Genomic DNA, 17,236 nt, shown 5'->3' on the forward strand with positions numbered 1-17,236 from the left:
GGTGTTAAGAATGATCAAAAGAGTTAATTAAACTAATAGAGTATGTATTGACAAGGGTTTAGTATATAGAAAAAATAATTTATATGAATAAGACTCACATATCTGACATATTAGAAGAATGAGACATAATAAATGATTGTGTCCTTGTTCTTTGCTAGGCTCCAGAAAGGGATCATTTGTTATTCATCTGTTATTCATCTTTGTTGCTGTCATTCTTAGCGTAGTACCTGAAACAACAGCTAGCCAGAATGCAAAACTGACCCAATCCTAGGCTAGTGACTCTCCCATTTATATCTCTAAGCCTAAGCACCAGGCTTACATAATTACATATTGGAAATCTTCACTTGATACCCCTCCACTCAAAGTAGAACTCACCGTCTTTTCAGAACCTTCCCATAATACTCCAACCAACTTAACTATTAACTTGTTCTTCCTCCTACAGCCTCTCTTTTTGGTTGTCAGCATCACCATGTACCTAATTACCTAGAAATGAATTCTGGGGAAAAGGTCACCCTTGACTTTTTGCTCTTCCTCAATTCAGTACCACTCAAATAAATGTTTGAGGGACTCAGATCTACGCACTTCACTGTATGTTAAACCCACTTCCTTCTTTCCCTCCTGACTGCCATGCTTCTATTAGTTCTTCCTTTAACGCAGTAGTAACTTCTTCAATTATCCCTCTGCTGGCACACTCATATGACAGATCTGACCATACTACATTCAGAGTTTTCTCTTCGAGGTTCTACATCCATGGATTTAACCACCCGCAGGTGGATACAGAGGATGTCTGTAAGAGACTTAGAGATCCCAGATTTTGGTGTCAGTCCTAGAACCAAACCCCTTGGGACCCACAGTATTTCATTATTTAAAACCACGTTGCCTTCATTTGCCCACAGAGGATAGCTCTAGCCTTGTCTGTTTTCTTCAGTCTCATCTGCTACCATTCCTTTTCATTCTACACCACGGTCCCTGTTTAATGCCCCTGCTCTTCCCACCAGGGTCTGCCCAGGGCTCTCCCACCCATTCATGAAGTCTCGGCTCAGTATCACTGTTCACTCTGCTCCAAAAACAGTTCTTCCCCTGGAGGTGGAAGCTATCGCCCTCCCCTTCAATCCTTCTTTTTGGCCATTACAGTTTTATTGCAAAAGACACAGGCCCAGATGAGCCTCGTGGAGAGACACAGGGATGGACCGTCTTTCACAGTGTCAGAGCAGGTTACCTATTTATTATTGGGTACCTGTCACTCACCTATCACCGAGTGACCTTGATTTATTTATTTACAAGTCCACGTTTGATTCGACTCCACACTGTGGGATCCTTGGGGGCATAAATCATGTTCCCTTGATTAGCTGAATTCCCAGTGCCTCACACTGTGTCTCACATTGTATTAGAGAACAATAAATGTCTTATATTAATTAATGACTATTAATCATTACCATAATTGTCCTAGAATTTTGATCGGCCACTCATTAAGTTGTTCACTAATTTTAGAGCTGGTAGCTATGACAAAAATGCAATGATTTTGTAAAAACCACCTGATTCAAAATTATTCCATGTCCCCTGCATTCCCAATTGCATGGATACCTGGAAGTATCAACAATTTTATTTTAGGAAGTAATTAGCTTCTTTTCCTAAGCTGAAATATGGTTCAAGAAATAACTGGAGAGCCTACAAAGTGTGAAGAATAGACATAATAGAGTGATAAAGTGGTCTTCAAAATGCGGAGAGATTTAGGAGTATTCTATACAAGACTTCAAGAGCAAGTACAAGTTTCTTTCAAATCAGAGAGAACAATTTAACTCAAGAAAGAGGATAGACTACAGATGATGCTGGAACAGAGAGCTCTCCAGAGCATGAAGTGATGGTAACTCATGGGTAAATTCTCAAAACTTAGCTTTTAATGAATAAGATCCTAGGGAGATACCAGTCTTGTATTGTCCCTGAAAAAGCAAGACGGATGCTATTATATCCAATGGTAGCTGTATCAGCGCTATTTTGCCAAATTGACATAATAAATCTGGATAAATCACCAAGTGGAGGGCGACTCAATGAGAGTTTTGCAGGAACTCGAGGGTGAAATTAGGCCACTGGGATTTATTGGTATGTAAGCTACTATGCCAGATTGCAGATGTGACCCCTGTTATAAAGAAGGAGTCAGGGGGTAGGCAGAAATGTAGACCATGGGAAGCATGCCAAAACCAGATGAATTCAGATCTTGCTCAGCCCTGTCACTGGATAAACCTTTAAGGAGTTTAATGAATGGAGATGATGGATTTGGCTATGGAGAGGTACCAAAAGTTAAACACAAAGGGATAGTTTTAAAGAACATTTTCAGCAGATATAACAGGATGAAGAAAAGGGGTGGAAAGAGAAAGATTTTTCTAAAGGCCTTTGACAATATTCCACACCAAACACTATCACTTGAACAAAGTCACCTTAGGACCAGGGTCTTTATTTTGTTGTGAAAAAAGACTTAGCATTGACGCAGGGATCAAAAAGTAGGGAGAAGTTGGTACATCCCAAATGGAGAATGTTAGAGCTGTTCTCATTAAAAATCTTCCCTAGTTGGGGCAGTTTGACTCATGAACAGTCAGTGACAGCCCTTGGGTATCTAAGAAGTGAAAAGTCAAGCTCTCGAGGATGGATAATGGGAAACTCCCAGGAGTCTTGGGCAAATGAGCAGGAAAGCAACGTATTGTTCCAAAGTGAGTTTTGCACACACCTTGCATCCAGAGTAAAGTGGTGAAATGGTGCAATTTGGAATGTTGGTTGTTGGCTGCAACTCAGGAAGCAGATCCGCCTGTGTGTGCTGAGGATGAAAAATGTAGACTGTTCCTAATGCTGCAGGGTAAACAGTCTCAGCACGGGCAGCACAGAGAGGAGCACTAGAAAAATCTTGCCTTGCTTTTATGGAAAGCTATGCCAGAAGCACACCTTCAATTTCATGCATAGTTCAGACTGGCACTTCAAGAAAGAGGGAACTGATACCATGGTGATCCAGCATTCCCTCTCCTGGGCATGTATCTGGAAAAACTCTAATTTGGAAAGATTCCTGCACCCTAATGTTCACAGCAGTGCTACTTATAGTAGCGAAAACAGAGAAATAACAGGTGAATGGATATAGAAGCTGTGGTACATACATGCAGTGGAATACTACTCAGCCATGAAAAAGAATGAAGTAATGCTATTTGCAGGAACAGGGATGGACCTAGAGATTATCATACTAAGTGAAGTAAATCAGAAAGAGAGAGAAAAATACCAATGATGTCACTTCTATGTGGAATCTAACAAATGATATCAATGAACTCATTTACAAGACAGAAACAGACTCACAGATACAGAAAACAAAGTTATGTTTACCAAAGGGGAAAGGAGGTGGGGGAGGAATACATTAGGAATTTTCGAATGGCAGATACACACTACTATATATAAAGTAGATAAACAACAAGGTCCTACTGTATAGCACAGGGAATTATATGCAATATCTTGTAATAAGCTGCATGGAAAAGAATATGAAAAAGAAATATATATATATTATATATGTATATAACTGAATCACTTTGCTATATACCAGAAACTAATATAGCATTGTAAACCAACTATATACTTCAATAAAAAAATAAATTAAAAATAATAAAGAGGTACAGAGCCAAATGTGCTTGAGAGTATATGTACTATGCACAGTGTATAATGAATACAGCATACAGAGTAGCCACTAGAATCGCTGATTTTTAGGGCTGGATTGGACCTTAGAATCCATGTTGAGTGACATGACCACATAAGCTTTTCTTTGTGAATGAAAGCTGCTAGTGTAAAAGGTATAGTAAAAGCTTTAAAAATAAGCTTACTACCAGCCTATCATTCTTTAAGTAAAACAAACTTTGACTTCTGTTTTCTCTTTCAATGGAGAGCGAGAACACAATGCATATACATATTTTACTCATTTCCCCTTACTCTCCATTATTTGTTTTTGGGAATCATGAAATAGATTCTATTTTAAGCCAATTACCCTGAAGCTTTTGCCTCTGCAAATTTTACTTTCCTATTCTAGCTTGACATCAGAAGATAACCAATTATACAGAAAAAAACATATCCAATTAAATTGTTAAATTGGTAGGTAATTAATACCTAAAAGGATATTTAAGAGAACCAGCAAATTATCATAGGTAGAAACTAAAATTGCCTCACCAATCAATGTTTCTTTAAATTGTTTATTTCCTTTTATATTTTGCTCAGTTTGAGAAGTTTCAAATTTTCTCAAGGGAAGCCTGATTGAAAATGGAAAAAGAAAAGTGTTTAATCTTTGGTTAAAATATACATGTGGAAGTTGGTAGTGTCTGTCTTAAAGACATGCATTACTTCACAGTTCAAAATAGAAAATAGAAAATGAGTAAGTGTTTTACCTAAGGGCTTTTCCTATGACTATACAAACAACCCTGAATATTTATTGGAAGGACTGATGCTGAAGCTGGAACTCCAATACTTTGGCCACCTGATGCGAAGAACTGACTCACTGGAAAAGACCCTGATGCTGGGAAAGATTGAAGGCAGGAGGAGAAGGGGACGACAGAGGATGAGATGGTTGGATGGCATCACCGATTTGATGGACGTGAGTTTGAGCAAACTCTGGGAGATGGTGAAGGACACGGACGCCAGGCCGCACTGCGGTCCTTGGGGTTGCAAAGAGTCAGATACAACTGAGCAGCAACAATACAAACAGATAAACTGACTTCTTTTAACCCAGAGATATTACTCTTAGGAATAAGTTGTCTGGAAAGGAAAATCTACTTTTGACCAGAAGAAAAAACAACAAATAGACACTGATAGGTCTGGGGTAGTAGACTGAAGTTGGAACTGTAAAAATTTAATAAACAGAAACCTCAATTACATAGAGATCAGCAGGGGGAGCTCTTATACCCTTTGATGATAAGAGGCCAACAGGAAGACTCCTCCTCCTTCCTGGCAAGGACCCAGTCAATGAAAAGCCATGCACTCTGCCTCCCTTCCTGCCCTCTATAAAAGTATTCTTTCCTAGACCTGAGGGGACTCTCCAGGGTTGCAGACCTCAAATAGCAATTCCTTGCTGATCCCAAATAAATCTTTTTTTTTTTTCTCTCCTTTCAGAGAAATAACTGGTAGTCTGTTTGTTTCATGTCAACAGACCAGAATAAAACATTTCTCCTAGTTCCCAAGAGAGTTTTTTGTTTGAAATTACAGGACCCCATGACAAATATCAACAGTACGTGAACTGAGAACAGGCTTCAACAGTATGTGAACCAACAACTTACAGATGTTCAAGCTGGATTTAGAAAAGACTGAGGAACCAGAGATCAAATTGCCAACATCCATTGGATCATAGAAAAAGCAAGAGAGTTCCAGAAAAACATCTACTTCTGCTTCACTGACTACACTTAAGCCTTTGACTGTGTGGATTGCAACAAACTGTGGAAAATTCTTAAAGAGACAGGAATACTAGACCACCTGACCTGCCTTCTGAGAAATCTGTATGCAGGTCAAGAAGCAACAATTAGAACTGGACATGGAACAATGGACTGGTTCCAAATTGGAAATGGGGTACATCAAGGCTGTATATTGTCACCCTGCTTCTTTAACTCATATACAGAGTACATCATGCAAAATGCTGGGCTGGATGAATCACAATATGGAATCAAGATTGTTGGGAGAAATATCAATACCTCAGATATGCAGATGACACTACTCTTATGGCAGAAAATGAAGAGGAACTAAAGAACCTCCTGATGAAAGTGAAAGAGGAGAGTGAAAAAGTTGGCTTAAAACTCAACATTCAAAAAACAAGATCATGATATCTGGTCCCACTTCATGGCATGCCATCACTTCATGGCAAATAGATGGGGAAACAATGGAAACAGTGAGTGATTTTATTTTCTGGGGGCTCCAAAATCACTGCAGATGGTGACTGCAGCCATGAAATTAAAAAACACTTGATTCTTGGAAGAAAAAATACGACAAACCTAAGCAGCATATTGAAAAGCAGAGACATTACTTTGCCAACAAAGGCCCATCTAGTTGAAGCTATGGCTTTTCCAGTAGTCATGTATGAATGTGAGAGTTGGACCATAAAGAAAGCTGAGTGCCATAGAATTGATGCTTTTGAACTGTGGTGTTGGAGAAGACTTTTGAGAGTTTCTTGGACTGCAAGGAGTTCAAACCAGTCAATCCTAAAGGAAATAAGGACAGATGCTGAAGCTGAAGCTCCAATATTTTGGCCACCTGATGCAAAGAGCCAACTCATTGGAAAAGATTGAAGGCAGGAGGAGAAGGGGACAAAAAAGAATGAGATGGTTGGATGGCATCACTATGGACATGAGTTTGAGCAAGCTCTGGGAGTTGATGAGGGACAGGTAAGCCTGGTGTGCTGCCGTCTGTGGGGTTGCAAAGAGTCGGACAGGACTGAGGGACTGAACTGAACTAATGACAAATATCAAGTCCCTGAAAGAGACTGAATTCTGACTGACTGTTTTCTGAACAGGCTCAAGGAATTATTTCTTGATTTAAGAATACTAAAACCAGAAGCTTTTCTTTTACCAACATATTTTACCAAAGCATTTGGCAAGCATTTATGACAAGCAAAAGTCCAGCTCTCACACTTCTGTTCCTCACACATTTTGGTGGCTTAATTCACAGAGCAAATTGCTTCTTCTTCTGTCTTTCACAGCATGGCTCTGTCATAACATGTTTCTCTACCTGGAAATTATTTTGTTCATGTGGATCATGCATTTATTAACTCGATAAATATTGACTAGCAATGCCTCAGAGGTTGGGCATATCAAGGCAAATAAGGCATGACTTCTATCTACCCTCCTTTTTCTCATCATCTATTGGGGAGTAAGAGTCAATTTTAGTTAATTTTAGTCAATATTTTTAGTTAATTTTAATACAATACACTTTAAAGGCAAGGTCCATGACTTACTCATCTATTATCTCCAGCCTACTGTAGCACCTAGAACATAGCAAGTTCTTAATACAAGTTAGTTAAATGAATGAATGCACAAGTGAAATATTCTGATTTACCACTTAACTATTATATTGAGCAATACTAAGTATTTGAGGAAAATTGCAAAGATTGACTTTACAGCTCTTAATATTAGATCGTGCAGATATGTGATACGTTGCATTTAGAAGGGGTCATATACACAATTACTCTTGTTTTGGGGAGAGTGAAGTTAACACGTGGATGTACAGAAATCCCTTATTTGGCCCTGGCATCACTTTGGGTTCCCCATAATGTTAGCAAAACATTCAGGAAAAGAATCCTGACAGCACTAGGCCAGACAAGTTTGCTGGAAGGTTGTCCATAATGGAGACTAGAAGGGGCCAAACATGTTGACATCTCTCCCTCACTCCCATGAAATCCTACCTGCCACTCACCCACGTACGTCCAAGAGAAAGACGAGTGACATTAAGGATGTTCAATTTATCTACAATTATGAAAACTCTTTGGAAAGAGCTTCCATTTTCACAACATGTAGGAGTGTTGGAGCAAAGTACTTTCTATCATAACAAAATTTTAGTGAGTAGAGAATATGGATACCTTGGATTTAAGATGTGCTAAGAAAAAAATCACCAAGAAAAGTACATTTTAGAGACGGAATGTTCGCCACATACATAATCAAAAGCCAAGAGAAGAACATTTGGTTTCGTATGACTCTTTCCTTTATCCTTCATTGTCACACATCCATAGAACCTTACATATGAACAACACATTTTGTTGGTTTTTTTGGTAGTGCATCTTGAATTAAACATCAGAATCATTTTTTAAAACTCAAAAGGCAGAAGGATTTTGGCAGAGTTCCAGGATTATTTCATATTCACACATCTGAAATTATGGTATAGTACTTTCCATCGTGTTGGGGGCTCAGCAGTGTGAAAGAATATTCAGATGGCTCAGCAAGGTTTGATATGTCAAAAGAGAAGAAAATTCCAGAATTTTGTATTCTCTATGAAAGACTATTACATGATGAATATGGAGTTATGGATGGCTATTGTAGAACTGACTCTAAATCTACAATGTAAAACTTGTTAAGTCCAAATATCTCTTTCACATACACTCTGTCAACTGTCTAAATACCACAAACTAGAAAGGTTAGGAATGTGAGCATAATAATATCCTGTAACAAACAGGGTACGTTTAAGGAAAAAACACATTAATTCTCATATAAAAAGATAAAACGGAAAGCATGAATATAGCTGAACTTAAACTGATGCCTGAAAGAAAATGATTTTCCCCCACTTACTCCATCTAGTAGGAAGTAAATTATCTAATCTTCTTATTTTCAGCTTCGTCACTTACTCAACCTGGAAAATCATAATAATAGAGCAGCCAAGCAGTAAGATTGCTGGTACACAGTAAATGATGAGTACCTCTTAGCTATTATTACAATTATAATATTGTTATTATTATCATCAGAGAATTGGCATTAAGGATCAACCTCCCAAATAAGAAAATCGCTGCTTCTTGGAATACATCTCATTGTCCAACTTTGGAGTTTTAAATATATGTGCAAATAATATTTGCTAAAAGTAAGACCTCTGTCACGTAACCTACTTTATGAGGAACTGTGCCAAGAAGGGAGTCTCCTGAATTGAAATGAGATTAAATCACCTGATGAAAGTCCATCTTAGTGTTTCCTAGGGAAGCGGGAACAGGGTAAAGAGAAGCACGTTGAAGTCTTTTGTGAAAATGGGATTCCCCACATTAGTAAACATGGACATCTAATGCGCTTCTAGATGGAGTAGGAAGTGAAAACAGAGAATATGAGTCTAGGTAACAGAGCAAACTTAGACCCACTAGGTTTAGTAATAATAGACTGGAGATTTATGTCAGTTCAGTTGCTCAGCTGTGTCCGACTCTTTGCAACGCCATGGACTGCAGCACGCCAGGCTTCCCTGTCCTTCACCATCTCCCAGAGCTTGCTCAAACCCATGTCCATTGAGTCAGTGATGCCAATCATTTCTTCCTCTGTCGTCCCCTTCTCCTTCTGACTTCAATCTTTCCCAACATCAGGGTCTTTTCCACTGAGTTGGCTTTTCTCATCAGGTGGCCAAAGTATTGAGCTTCTGCTTCAGCATCAGTCCTTCCAATGAATATTTAGGACTGATTTCCTTTAGGATGGACTAGTTGGATCTCCTTGCTGTCCAAGGGACTCTCAAGAGTCTTCTCCAACACCACCATTCCAAAGCATCAATTCTTTGGCACTCAGCCTTTTTTATAGTCCAACTCTCACATCCATATGTGACTACTGGAAAAACCATAGCTTTGACCATACAGACTGGAGATTAAGGAGGACTTAATCTCAGAAAAAGAATGAAAAGAAATTAGTGTGATAAAGAGATGAGAAAAGTCAACCTCTGATTTTCATTCATTCATTCATTTATTCATTCATTCATTCACTGATTCATTATGAGCTGAATATTGGTTCAGATGCTGTGCATACAAAGGAAAAGACTTAAAAGCAGCTTGTATGAGGCAGTTACACAAGGGGAGAGGCCTCCACTCTAAGAGACCATCAGAGTCCCATGAAAGGAGCAGTGGGCCCTGGCAAAGGATGAGCAGCTCCACCACGATAGGTGAAGGGCTTCACAGTGTATCAGCGTCTATGACCCCGTCTCTCCAAAAGGCCGCACGTGATTGACTTTGAAGGATTATTCTCAAGGTAACCATGGTACCTCAATAAAACTATTTTTTTTAAAGACGAGAATTATTTTCATCTTGTAATTTTCGGTCCTGTATTTTTTTTTCTTTTGTTAGTTTCAATTGCCTAAAAAGTAATAACAGTAGAAGGCCTTAGAACACTTCAAAGAGATTTTTTCCCCCCACTGGGATATGGACAAGAGGTGAGAGGAAAAGTGCTGTCGAGTTAGAGTTATTGGCTTAAGAAGGAAAGAACCTCAGGGAAGGCTCCTGCCAGCAGATAAAGGAAGGAGGCAGGTGGGTTCCTGGGGGAGCACAGAAGGGCAGAGACAGGAAGAGACGGGCTCAAGGCTCTGGTTATTTCCTCACATCCTTCTTCCCTCTAAGCCCCTGCTCTCCTCTTATGAGACCTCCTTTCCCATGCTTCTCAGCCACAGCTCTCCATTTCCCTAGAGACACTCAGAGAAGAAAGCTTCCAGATATGGAACCAGTCTGCTTGGAAGCTGTTAGTTAATAGCCCGCTGGGTGATATCCCTCCCAAGCATCCATCTTTAGAAGGAAAGTGGTCAAAACAAAAACCTTCTAGCCTGAAGTGACTGCCTACTCAGGGGCAGAATGGCAAGCATCTGTAGGCCATGCCATGCCATGCCAAGTCACTTCGGTCGTGCCTGACTCTTTGTGCGACACCACAGACTATAGCCCGCCAGGCTCCCCGTCCATGGCATTCTCTAGGCAAGAATACTCGAGTGGGTAGCCATGCCCTCCTCTAGGGGATCTTCCTGACCCAGGGATCAAACCAGTGTCTCATGCCTCCTGCACTGGCAGGCAGGTTCTTTACCACAAGCGCCACCTGGGAAGTCCAGGCATTGGAGGCAAATGCCAGCTCCTGAAGTCTATGAATCACCCTATGTATGCAGTGATGTACTGCATCATGAGGCTGACTTGGCCAAAGAGCAGAGAAACCTTAAAACTAGGGAACTGATTACAGTCTATGGCAAGCATGCCTATGTGAGAACAGAGATCCAGGTGGTTGGGGGAGGGTGGTGGAGAGAAATGGGAGAGTGCTGTTCTTGGGGAACTGTGGCTGTGGGAAGGTAAGTCTGGTTCCCAGGGGTGCATCCAAGTCAAGTGGGTCTTGATCCTCATTTCAGGTCACTATTTCTTGGCAGAGTTCAACTGGCTGAGGCTGGTGAACTTTAAGGCACAAGCAAAATAATAGCCATATTTCTTTGAATGCAAGTTCTTATTCTTCATGGGTTTAAATTTCTGTATTTTCTTCAATTTTTTTAAACAGTACTTCTTTAAAGTCCAGAATATTATGGTGTCTCTAACTTATTATGCATTTTCCCTCATTTTTCTTTTAATATGAGCAATTTAAATATAGCAAATGAGGGGAAAATCTTTTCAACATTTCAGTGACTCTGTAATAGCAAAAGCACATCATTGATCTACCACTATCAGGCTCATTCATGCCTACCAAGATACAGAAAGAAAGTGAAGTCTCTCAGTCGTGTCCGACTCTTTGCGGCCCCATGGACTGTAGCCCACCAGGCTCCTCCAGCCGTGGAATTTTCCAGGCAAGAGTACTGGAGTGGGTTGCCATTTCCTTCTCCAGGGGATCTTCCTGACCCAGGGATCGAACCTAGGTCTCCTGCATTGTAGGCAGACGCTTTACCGACTGAGCCACCAGGGCCTCCCTTAAAGACTTGGGTTCTGTAAACTAATGCCTTTTGCAGCAATATGCATGCAACTAAAGATTATCATACCAAGTAAAGTAAGTCAGAAAGAGAAAGACAAATACCATATGATATCACTTATATGTGGAATCTAAATTATGATACAAATGAACCTATCTATGAAACAGTAACAGACTGAGGGTCATAGAGAACAGACATGTGGTTGCCAAGGGGAGGAGCTGGAGGAGGGATGGAGTGGGAGGGTGGGGTTAGCAGATGTAAACTATTATATATGGAATGAATAAACAACAAGATCCTATTGCCTAGCATGGGGAAATATATTCAGTATCCTATGATAAAACATAATGAAAAAGAATATAAAAAAGAAATATCTGTATATATATAATTTAATCACCTTGCTGTTCCTCAGAAATGAATACAATATTGTAAATCAACTATAGTTCAATAAAAAATAAATACTTGCATATGTTAGTTATGGGACAGGGGGTAGGGAATGACATCAGATTTCCATACTGGATCTCATTTGGATAACTAGAAGTATACTATCAGAAGAGTTGGAATAGAACATTCATTTTATTCTTGTTTCTATTCTTATGTTCACTTGTACATTATATTTCCAGGTAGTGGACTTCCTTATGAGAGGCACTCACAGTGTCTAAAATTTCAAAATCCATCAGACGGAAAACTTGTTTTTTAGTAGACCTGTACTCATTGGCTCTGCTGAAGGAGAGAATGCAGAAGTGCGTGCAGACTGGGGTCTGTCTCTAGATGGATGCGTCTGTGAATCGCTACAGTGAGACTTCTCTGTGTGGATGTGTTTCTAAATCTACTACAATGAGATTACTGAAGGAAGACACCAGGGGCCTTCCCATTGGTAAGAAGATTAGGAACCAAACATTTCTCGTGAACACCGGTGTGAACTACTCTTTATCTTGGTATAATCCTTCTTAGTTTAGCATCCAGCAATCTTCAAATGATTCAGCTACATTAGCAGAGCTATTTAGAGAACATTTACAGCTCGGCTTTTTGAAATGCTCTTCCTGGTATTCCCAAACAAAAGTGAAAATTCTATTAGTTTAAGCTCCATCTATTTCACAACATTCCCCACCCTTATTGCTAATTTGGCCCCATTTCTGAATTTTCAGAGTTGGCCCAAATTATTTTTTAGCTTTTATGCCTTATGAATCCTCTAGCAACACCCCATGAGGTAGCAGGAAATTACCTCTTTCTGTTTACATTTTCCATCGTTACACTGATAACAAATAAGCTTCCTGAAGGCTTTAGCAACAGGTCTGAAAGCTGCCATGGTTTTGTTATAGAAATTCCACGGCTTGGCTCCACTCTGCTGCCTGTCAGGTGGAACCACCGCTTCCTTTCCCAGCCCTGCCGCTTGACTACCACAGTGATGAGCCCAGAGCAGTACATCAGTTCTGAAGGCTGCACAGACTAAGATAAATGGAATTTATCAGGCTGGACTGCTTGTTTATTTCAACTTGAGAGTTTCTCAAAATATAAACACAGAGACAAAAATGTATACTGGTCAACCTGAGCACCAACTATCCTATCACCATGCTAGGTTGCAAAGTGACAGCTGGTGACTTTTGTGAGTGGCATAATGACATTAGCCTGGCTGGAACATCTCCAGTGCTGGGCTTACTTAATTATTCCCAAGCCTTGGCTAGACAACGAGAATAAGCAAAATATTCTGAGTCTTAAAAGGGATTGCTGAAAGGTCAAGCTAGCGATTTTCCTTTTTAATATTCGAAACGAGGAGTGAAATTGGAGGTGTTGATCCTATATCTAGCCTTGGGGGCATCAGCAAAAGTCTTTTTGAAATTTTCATCTGATAGTAGGGTTCAAGGGAGGTTTTACATTTTTCAGGGCTGCCACATGTGCCTGGGAAAAGAAATCGAAGCTGAATCCCTAAGTCCTCACTCTGCCACTATCATACTAAGAGTCAGTGGACCTGTTGATCGTTACTGGACAAGTGACAATCTCTCTGTGCTTCGGGTCCTTCACCAGTAAAATGAGAAGTTTGGAAGAACGACCTTTAAGATCTCAGACAGCTCTGAAATTCTCTGAGCCTGTGAGGGGAAGTTTAAGATAATGAGGCTGGGTTTCAGTTGTGGTGCGTGAAATGGCATCACTTTGTTTTACGTGGTATATTATAGACCAGTCCGTTTAATGCAAGTACAGCTATTTTTACTAGACTAGTCAAGGACGGAAGCCTGTTCAACACCTCTTTGTTTGCTCTGGGGTCTTGTTATGCCACCTCAGAAGCGCTGTCTTAGACAATTTGCAAAGGAGACAGTTAAAAACATCCTCCACAACACGCTTCATTAAATCGCTCCACAGGCCTGCCGCCACGTGACGCTTCCAAGTGTCCCTAGCTTCCAGGAAGCGTAGGATGAATTAAACAAAGGTCAGCACATGAAATACAAGTGTCCCCAATTTCCTGTGGTGCCATCTTACGCTCTAAACCTTTTCCAAAGCATTTAAAACTTACCTTACACACACAGAAACTCTATTGAGATAAGAATCTGAACAAGAAAAAAGCAGCAGTTGGTTACTCCAGAAAATTCTCTGGGATAAAGACCAAGAAGGGTAAGAGGAAGGGGAGACGGAACACGCAGAGAGTCACAGACATTTCAGAGGGAGCTTACGGGTCAAAGGCTGCCAGCAGGAAGTTTAACAGGAGGCTGATGGACTGCTCCACCTGGATCTGGTGTGTGGTTGGCATCCTTTTGTTGAGCTGGTAGAAGATGGTGGAGAGAACAGCCTCCAATCGGGCCACGCTGAGCTCCATGTTCGGGTCCACGTTGTTCAGAGCGTTTTCTCTCAACGCTTCTATGACGTTCCAAATGTCCACCAGGTGCACTAGACACAATGAAAGCAGAGTGGACGCATCAGCCCAGAGCGCGTGGAAAGGTAGATTCATTATTTCACATGTACCACTTGTCCTGTTTTGCCAAGGTGCCTCGGTATGTGTTCCGCTGCTGTGGGGGTTGACACTTGCAAAGAAAGGTACATAGTGCAGGATCTCAAAGAGCCGACGTGCAACGTGTAACAGCAGACCAATGAGTTTATGAACATCACAGGAGAGAATTATTTCTGAACATCACAGTATTCGTCTTAATAATCTGTTATTCTTCATAATAGATCTTTGAAATACTTACAATGTGAAGAATCTGAGGATCAAGAAAGTTAACTGACAAATACAAAGGTCCAAGGGAAGTCACCTGGCATTTGTATCCAGGTGTATCTGGCTTTTTAAAACATTGAGATAGAATTGCTATATAACACTGTGTAAGTTTCAAGTGCTGATTTTATAATTTTTATATTGATTTGACACATTTCTATACACAAGATGATTACCACCATACTGTTGGCTAACACATTGTTTAGAAATGTTTGTCATTTCTCCTTTGTGGTGAGAACTTTTAAGGTCTAGTTTCTTAGCAACTTTGAAGTATATAGTACTTGTGATTAAAATTAACAAGGTTATCTGGCTTTAAAGCACTTTTCCACTGGTACACACGGACCCCTGACAAAGAAAAGAGAAAACCAACTCTTAAATTCTAGGGTTGAAAGGCTATCAGAAGTGCATTTGAGCATTTAAAACATTTTAATTTCTTTACATATTTTCAGTCATCTAAGGTTTGAAATAAGAAAAAAAGGAAAAGTTAATGTAGGCAGGGGAAAAAGGAAAAGTTACCTCTTCAATGAAGCAGTGGAACTAAGGCACAGATCACTTAAAGGTCGAGAATAGTTTGTTGGTGCCATTGTTAGCAAGCGCATGTAACTTAAGTCATGGTTACTTTTGCTAGGGTAGTCAAGAAATCTGTTTCTATGTCTTCTCTTCACCCCAAAGTCTTGTTATGACATTCCCAGACACCATCACCACAATCAAAACAATGGACACGTGTATCACCCCCACAGGTCTCCTTATGTACATTCTCATCCATCCTACCACTCCACCCTGGGAAACCAAAGATCTGTTTTCTATCACGATTTCCTAGAATTCTACACGACTAGAATCATACAATATGCCCTCTTTTTTTTGTCTGTATCCTTTTACTTAGTGTAATGATCTTGAGAATTATCTACGTTGTTGCATGAGAATAGTTTGTTCTTTTTTATTGCTGTATGGTATCCTATTAAATAGCTATACCATAAATTGTTTATCAACTCCCCGGCTGGTAGACATTTGGTTATTATGTCATCCAGTTGTTGATTATTATGAATAAAATGCTATGAACAATCATGTACAAAACTGTATAGACATACACTTCCATTTCTTTGGTAAATACGTAGAAACGAAGTGGCTAGGTTGTATGGTAGGTGTATGTTTCATTATGAACATTCCAAAGTGTTTTTTAAAATAGTAGTACTGTTTTAAGATCACCAGCCCAGGCTGGATGCATGAGACAAGTGCTCGGGCCTGGTGCACTGGGAAGACCCAGAGGGATCGGGTAGAGAGGGAGGTGGGAGTGGGGATCGGGATGGAGAATACATGTAAATCCATGACTGATTCATGTCAATGTATGACAAAAACCACTACAATATAGTAAAGTAATTAGCCTCCAACTAATAAAAATAAATGGAAAAAAAAATAGTAGTACTGTTTTACACTCCCATCAGGAGTGTGAGAGTTCTAAATTCTCCATATCTTCATCAAGTTTAAGGTTCACTTTTCATTACACTTTGGTGTTTAAAAAATATGTTGTCTTTCTCAATGAAGTATTGGGTTGACCAAAAAGTTTGTTTGGTTTTTGAAATAAGATCTTATGGAAAAACCCAAATGAACTTTTTCGGCCAGCTCGATATATACTTACGTTTTCATTCCCGAGAACTGTACATGCCACATATGCTTTTCCACCAAAAACTTTCAAGTTTTAGTCTCTTATCTCTTTGTTCACTTCTGGCACTGTATTTGAAAAACAAAACTAACATCTATCAAGCTCCTGGACTTGAAGTTGAAATAAACACTGCATTTGGAGTCCAAAGACATAGGTTCAAATCTGGCTATTCTCCTACAAGTGCATACCCTTTAAGCCTTGACTTAAAACCTCACTTTCCTCATCTGTAAAGTGGGGACTGTTGTTGTTTAGTTGCTAAGTCATGTCTGACTCTTTTTGAATCCCATGAACTGTAGTATGCCAGTCTCCTCTGTCCATGGGATTTCCTAGGCAAGAATACTGGAGTGAGTTGCCATTTCCTTCTCCAGGGGATCTTCCTGACATAGGGATAGAACCTGCATCTCCTGCATTGGCAGGCAAATTCTTTGCCAGCGAGCCACCACGGAAGCCTGAAGTGGAGATGGTGTTCATTAAATGGAAAAAATGCTTGAAATCAAAAGTGGTAGTACCTGGTACATAGAGACAACACATTTTACATGAACAAATGAATAACATGAGTAATGTCAAAAGAAAAAGAAAATCTTTTTGGCCAATCTCTGGTTTGGAACAGAGAGACTCAAATCGCTTTCCAACTGAATTCCTTAAATATTTCTTAGATTTGGATAAATTCAGATTTCTGTGATTCCAAATTTGCAAACTTCTTTATCTATCATACAACAAATATGAATAATGTATTTCTTAATGTTATGGGTCCAGTTTTTCAGTTTAGCAAGCAAGGTACTCCTAGGGAGATGACATTATAAGTTGAATTTATTTATTAATTAAATTTCTTGAGGGAAATAGATAGGATTTTTATAATTATTCCCTATACATTTGATCTACAAACCCTCTGACTCTAGGCCTTGGGGATATCCAGGTAGAGGATACAAAAAGAGCCATGATGATGAGATCTGGCCCATCGTCCTGGCTCTGGTGTGTGCCCAGGTAACTGTAAGGAGTAGGCTACT

General features: G+C 39.9%; 1 protein-coding gene across 9 annotated transcripts in view; it reads right to left on the reverse strand.

Moving 5' to 3' along the window:
- The window catches only part of DTNA (dystrobrevin alpha), a 301,171-nt gene that overhangs the window by 92,419 nt on the left and 191,516 nt on the right, over positions 1-17,236 (reverse strand). For all 9 annotated transcript variants that reach the window (XM_065932380.1, XM_065932383.1, XM_065932382.1 and 6 more), the window contains exon 5: positions 14,034-14,247. In XM_065932380.1, the coding sequence (XP_065788452.1) occupies positions 14,034-14,247 (214 nt within the window). The remainder of the gene's footprint in view (positions 1-14,033; positions 14,248-17,236) is intronic.

Source organism: Muntiacus reevesi, chromosome 4, assembly GCF_963930625.1.
Source record: "Muntiacus reevesi chromosome 4, mMunRee1.1, whole genome shotgun sequence".
NCBI lineage: Eukaryota > Metazoa > Chordata > Mammalia > Artiodactyla > Cervidae > Muntiacus > Muntiacus reevesi.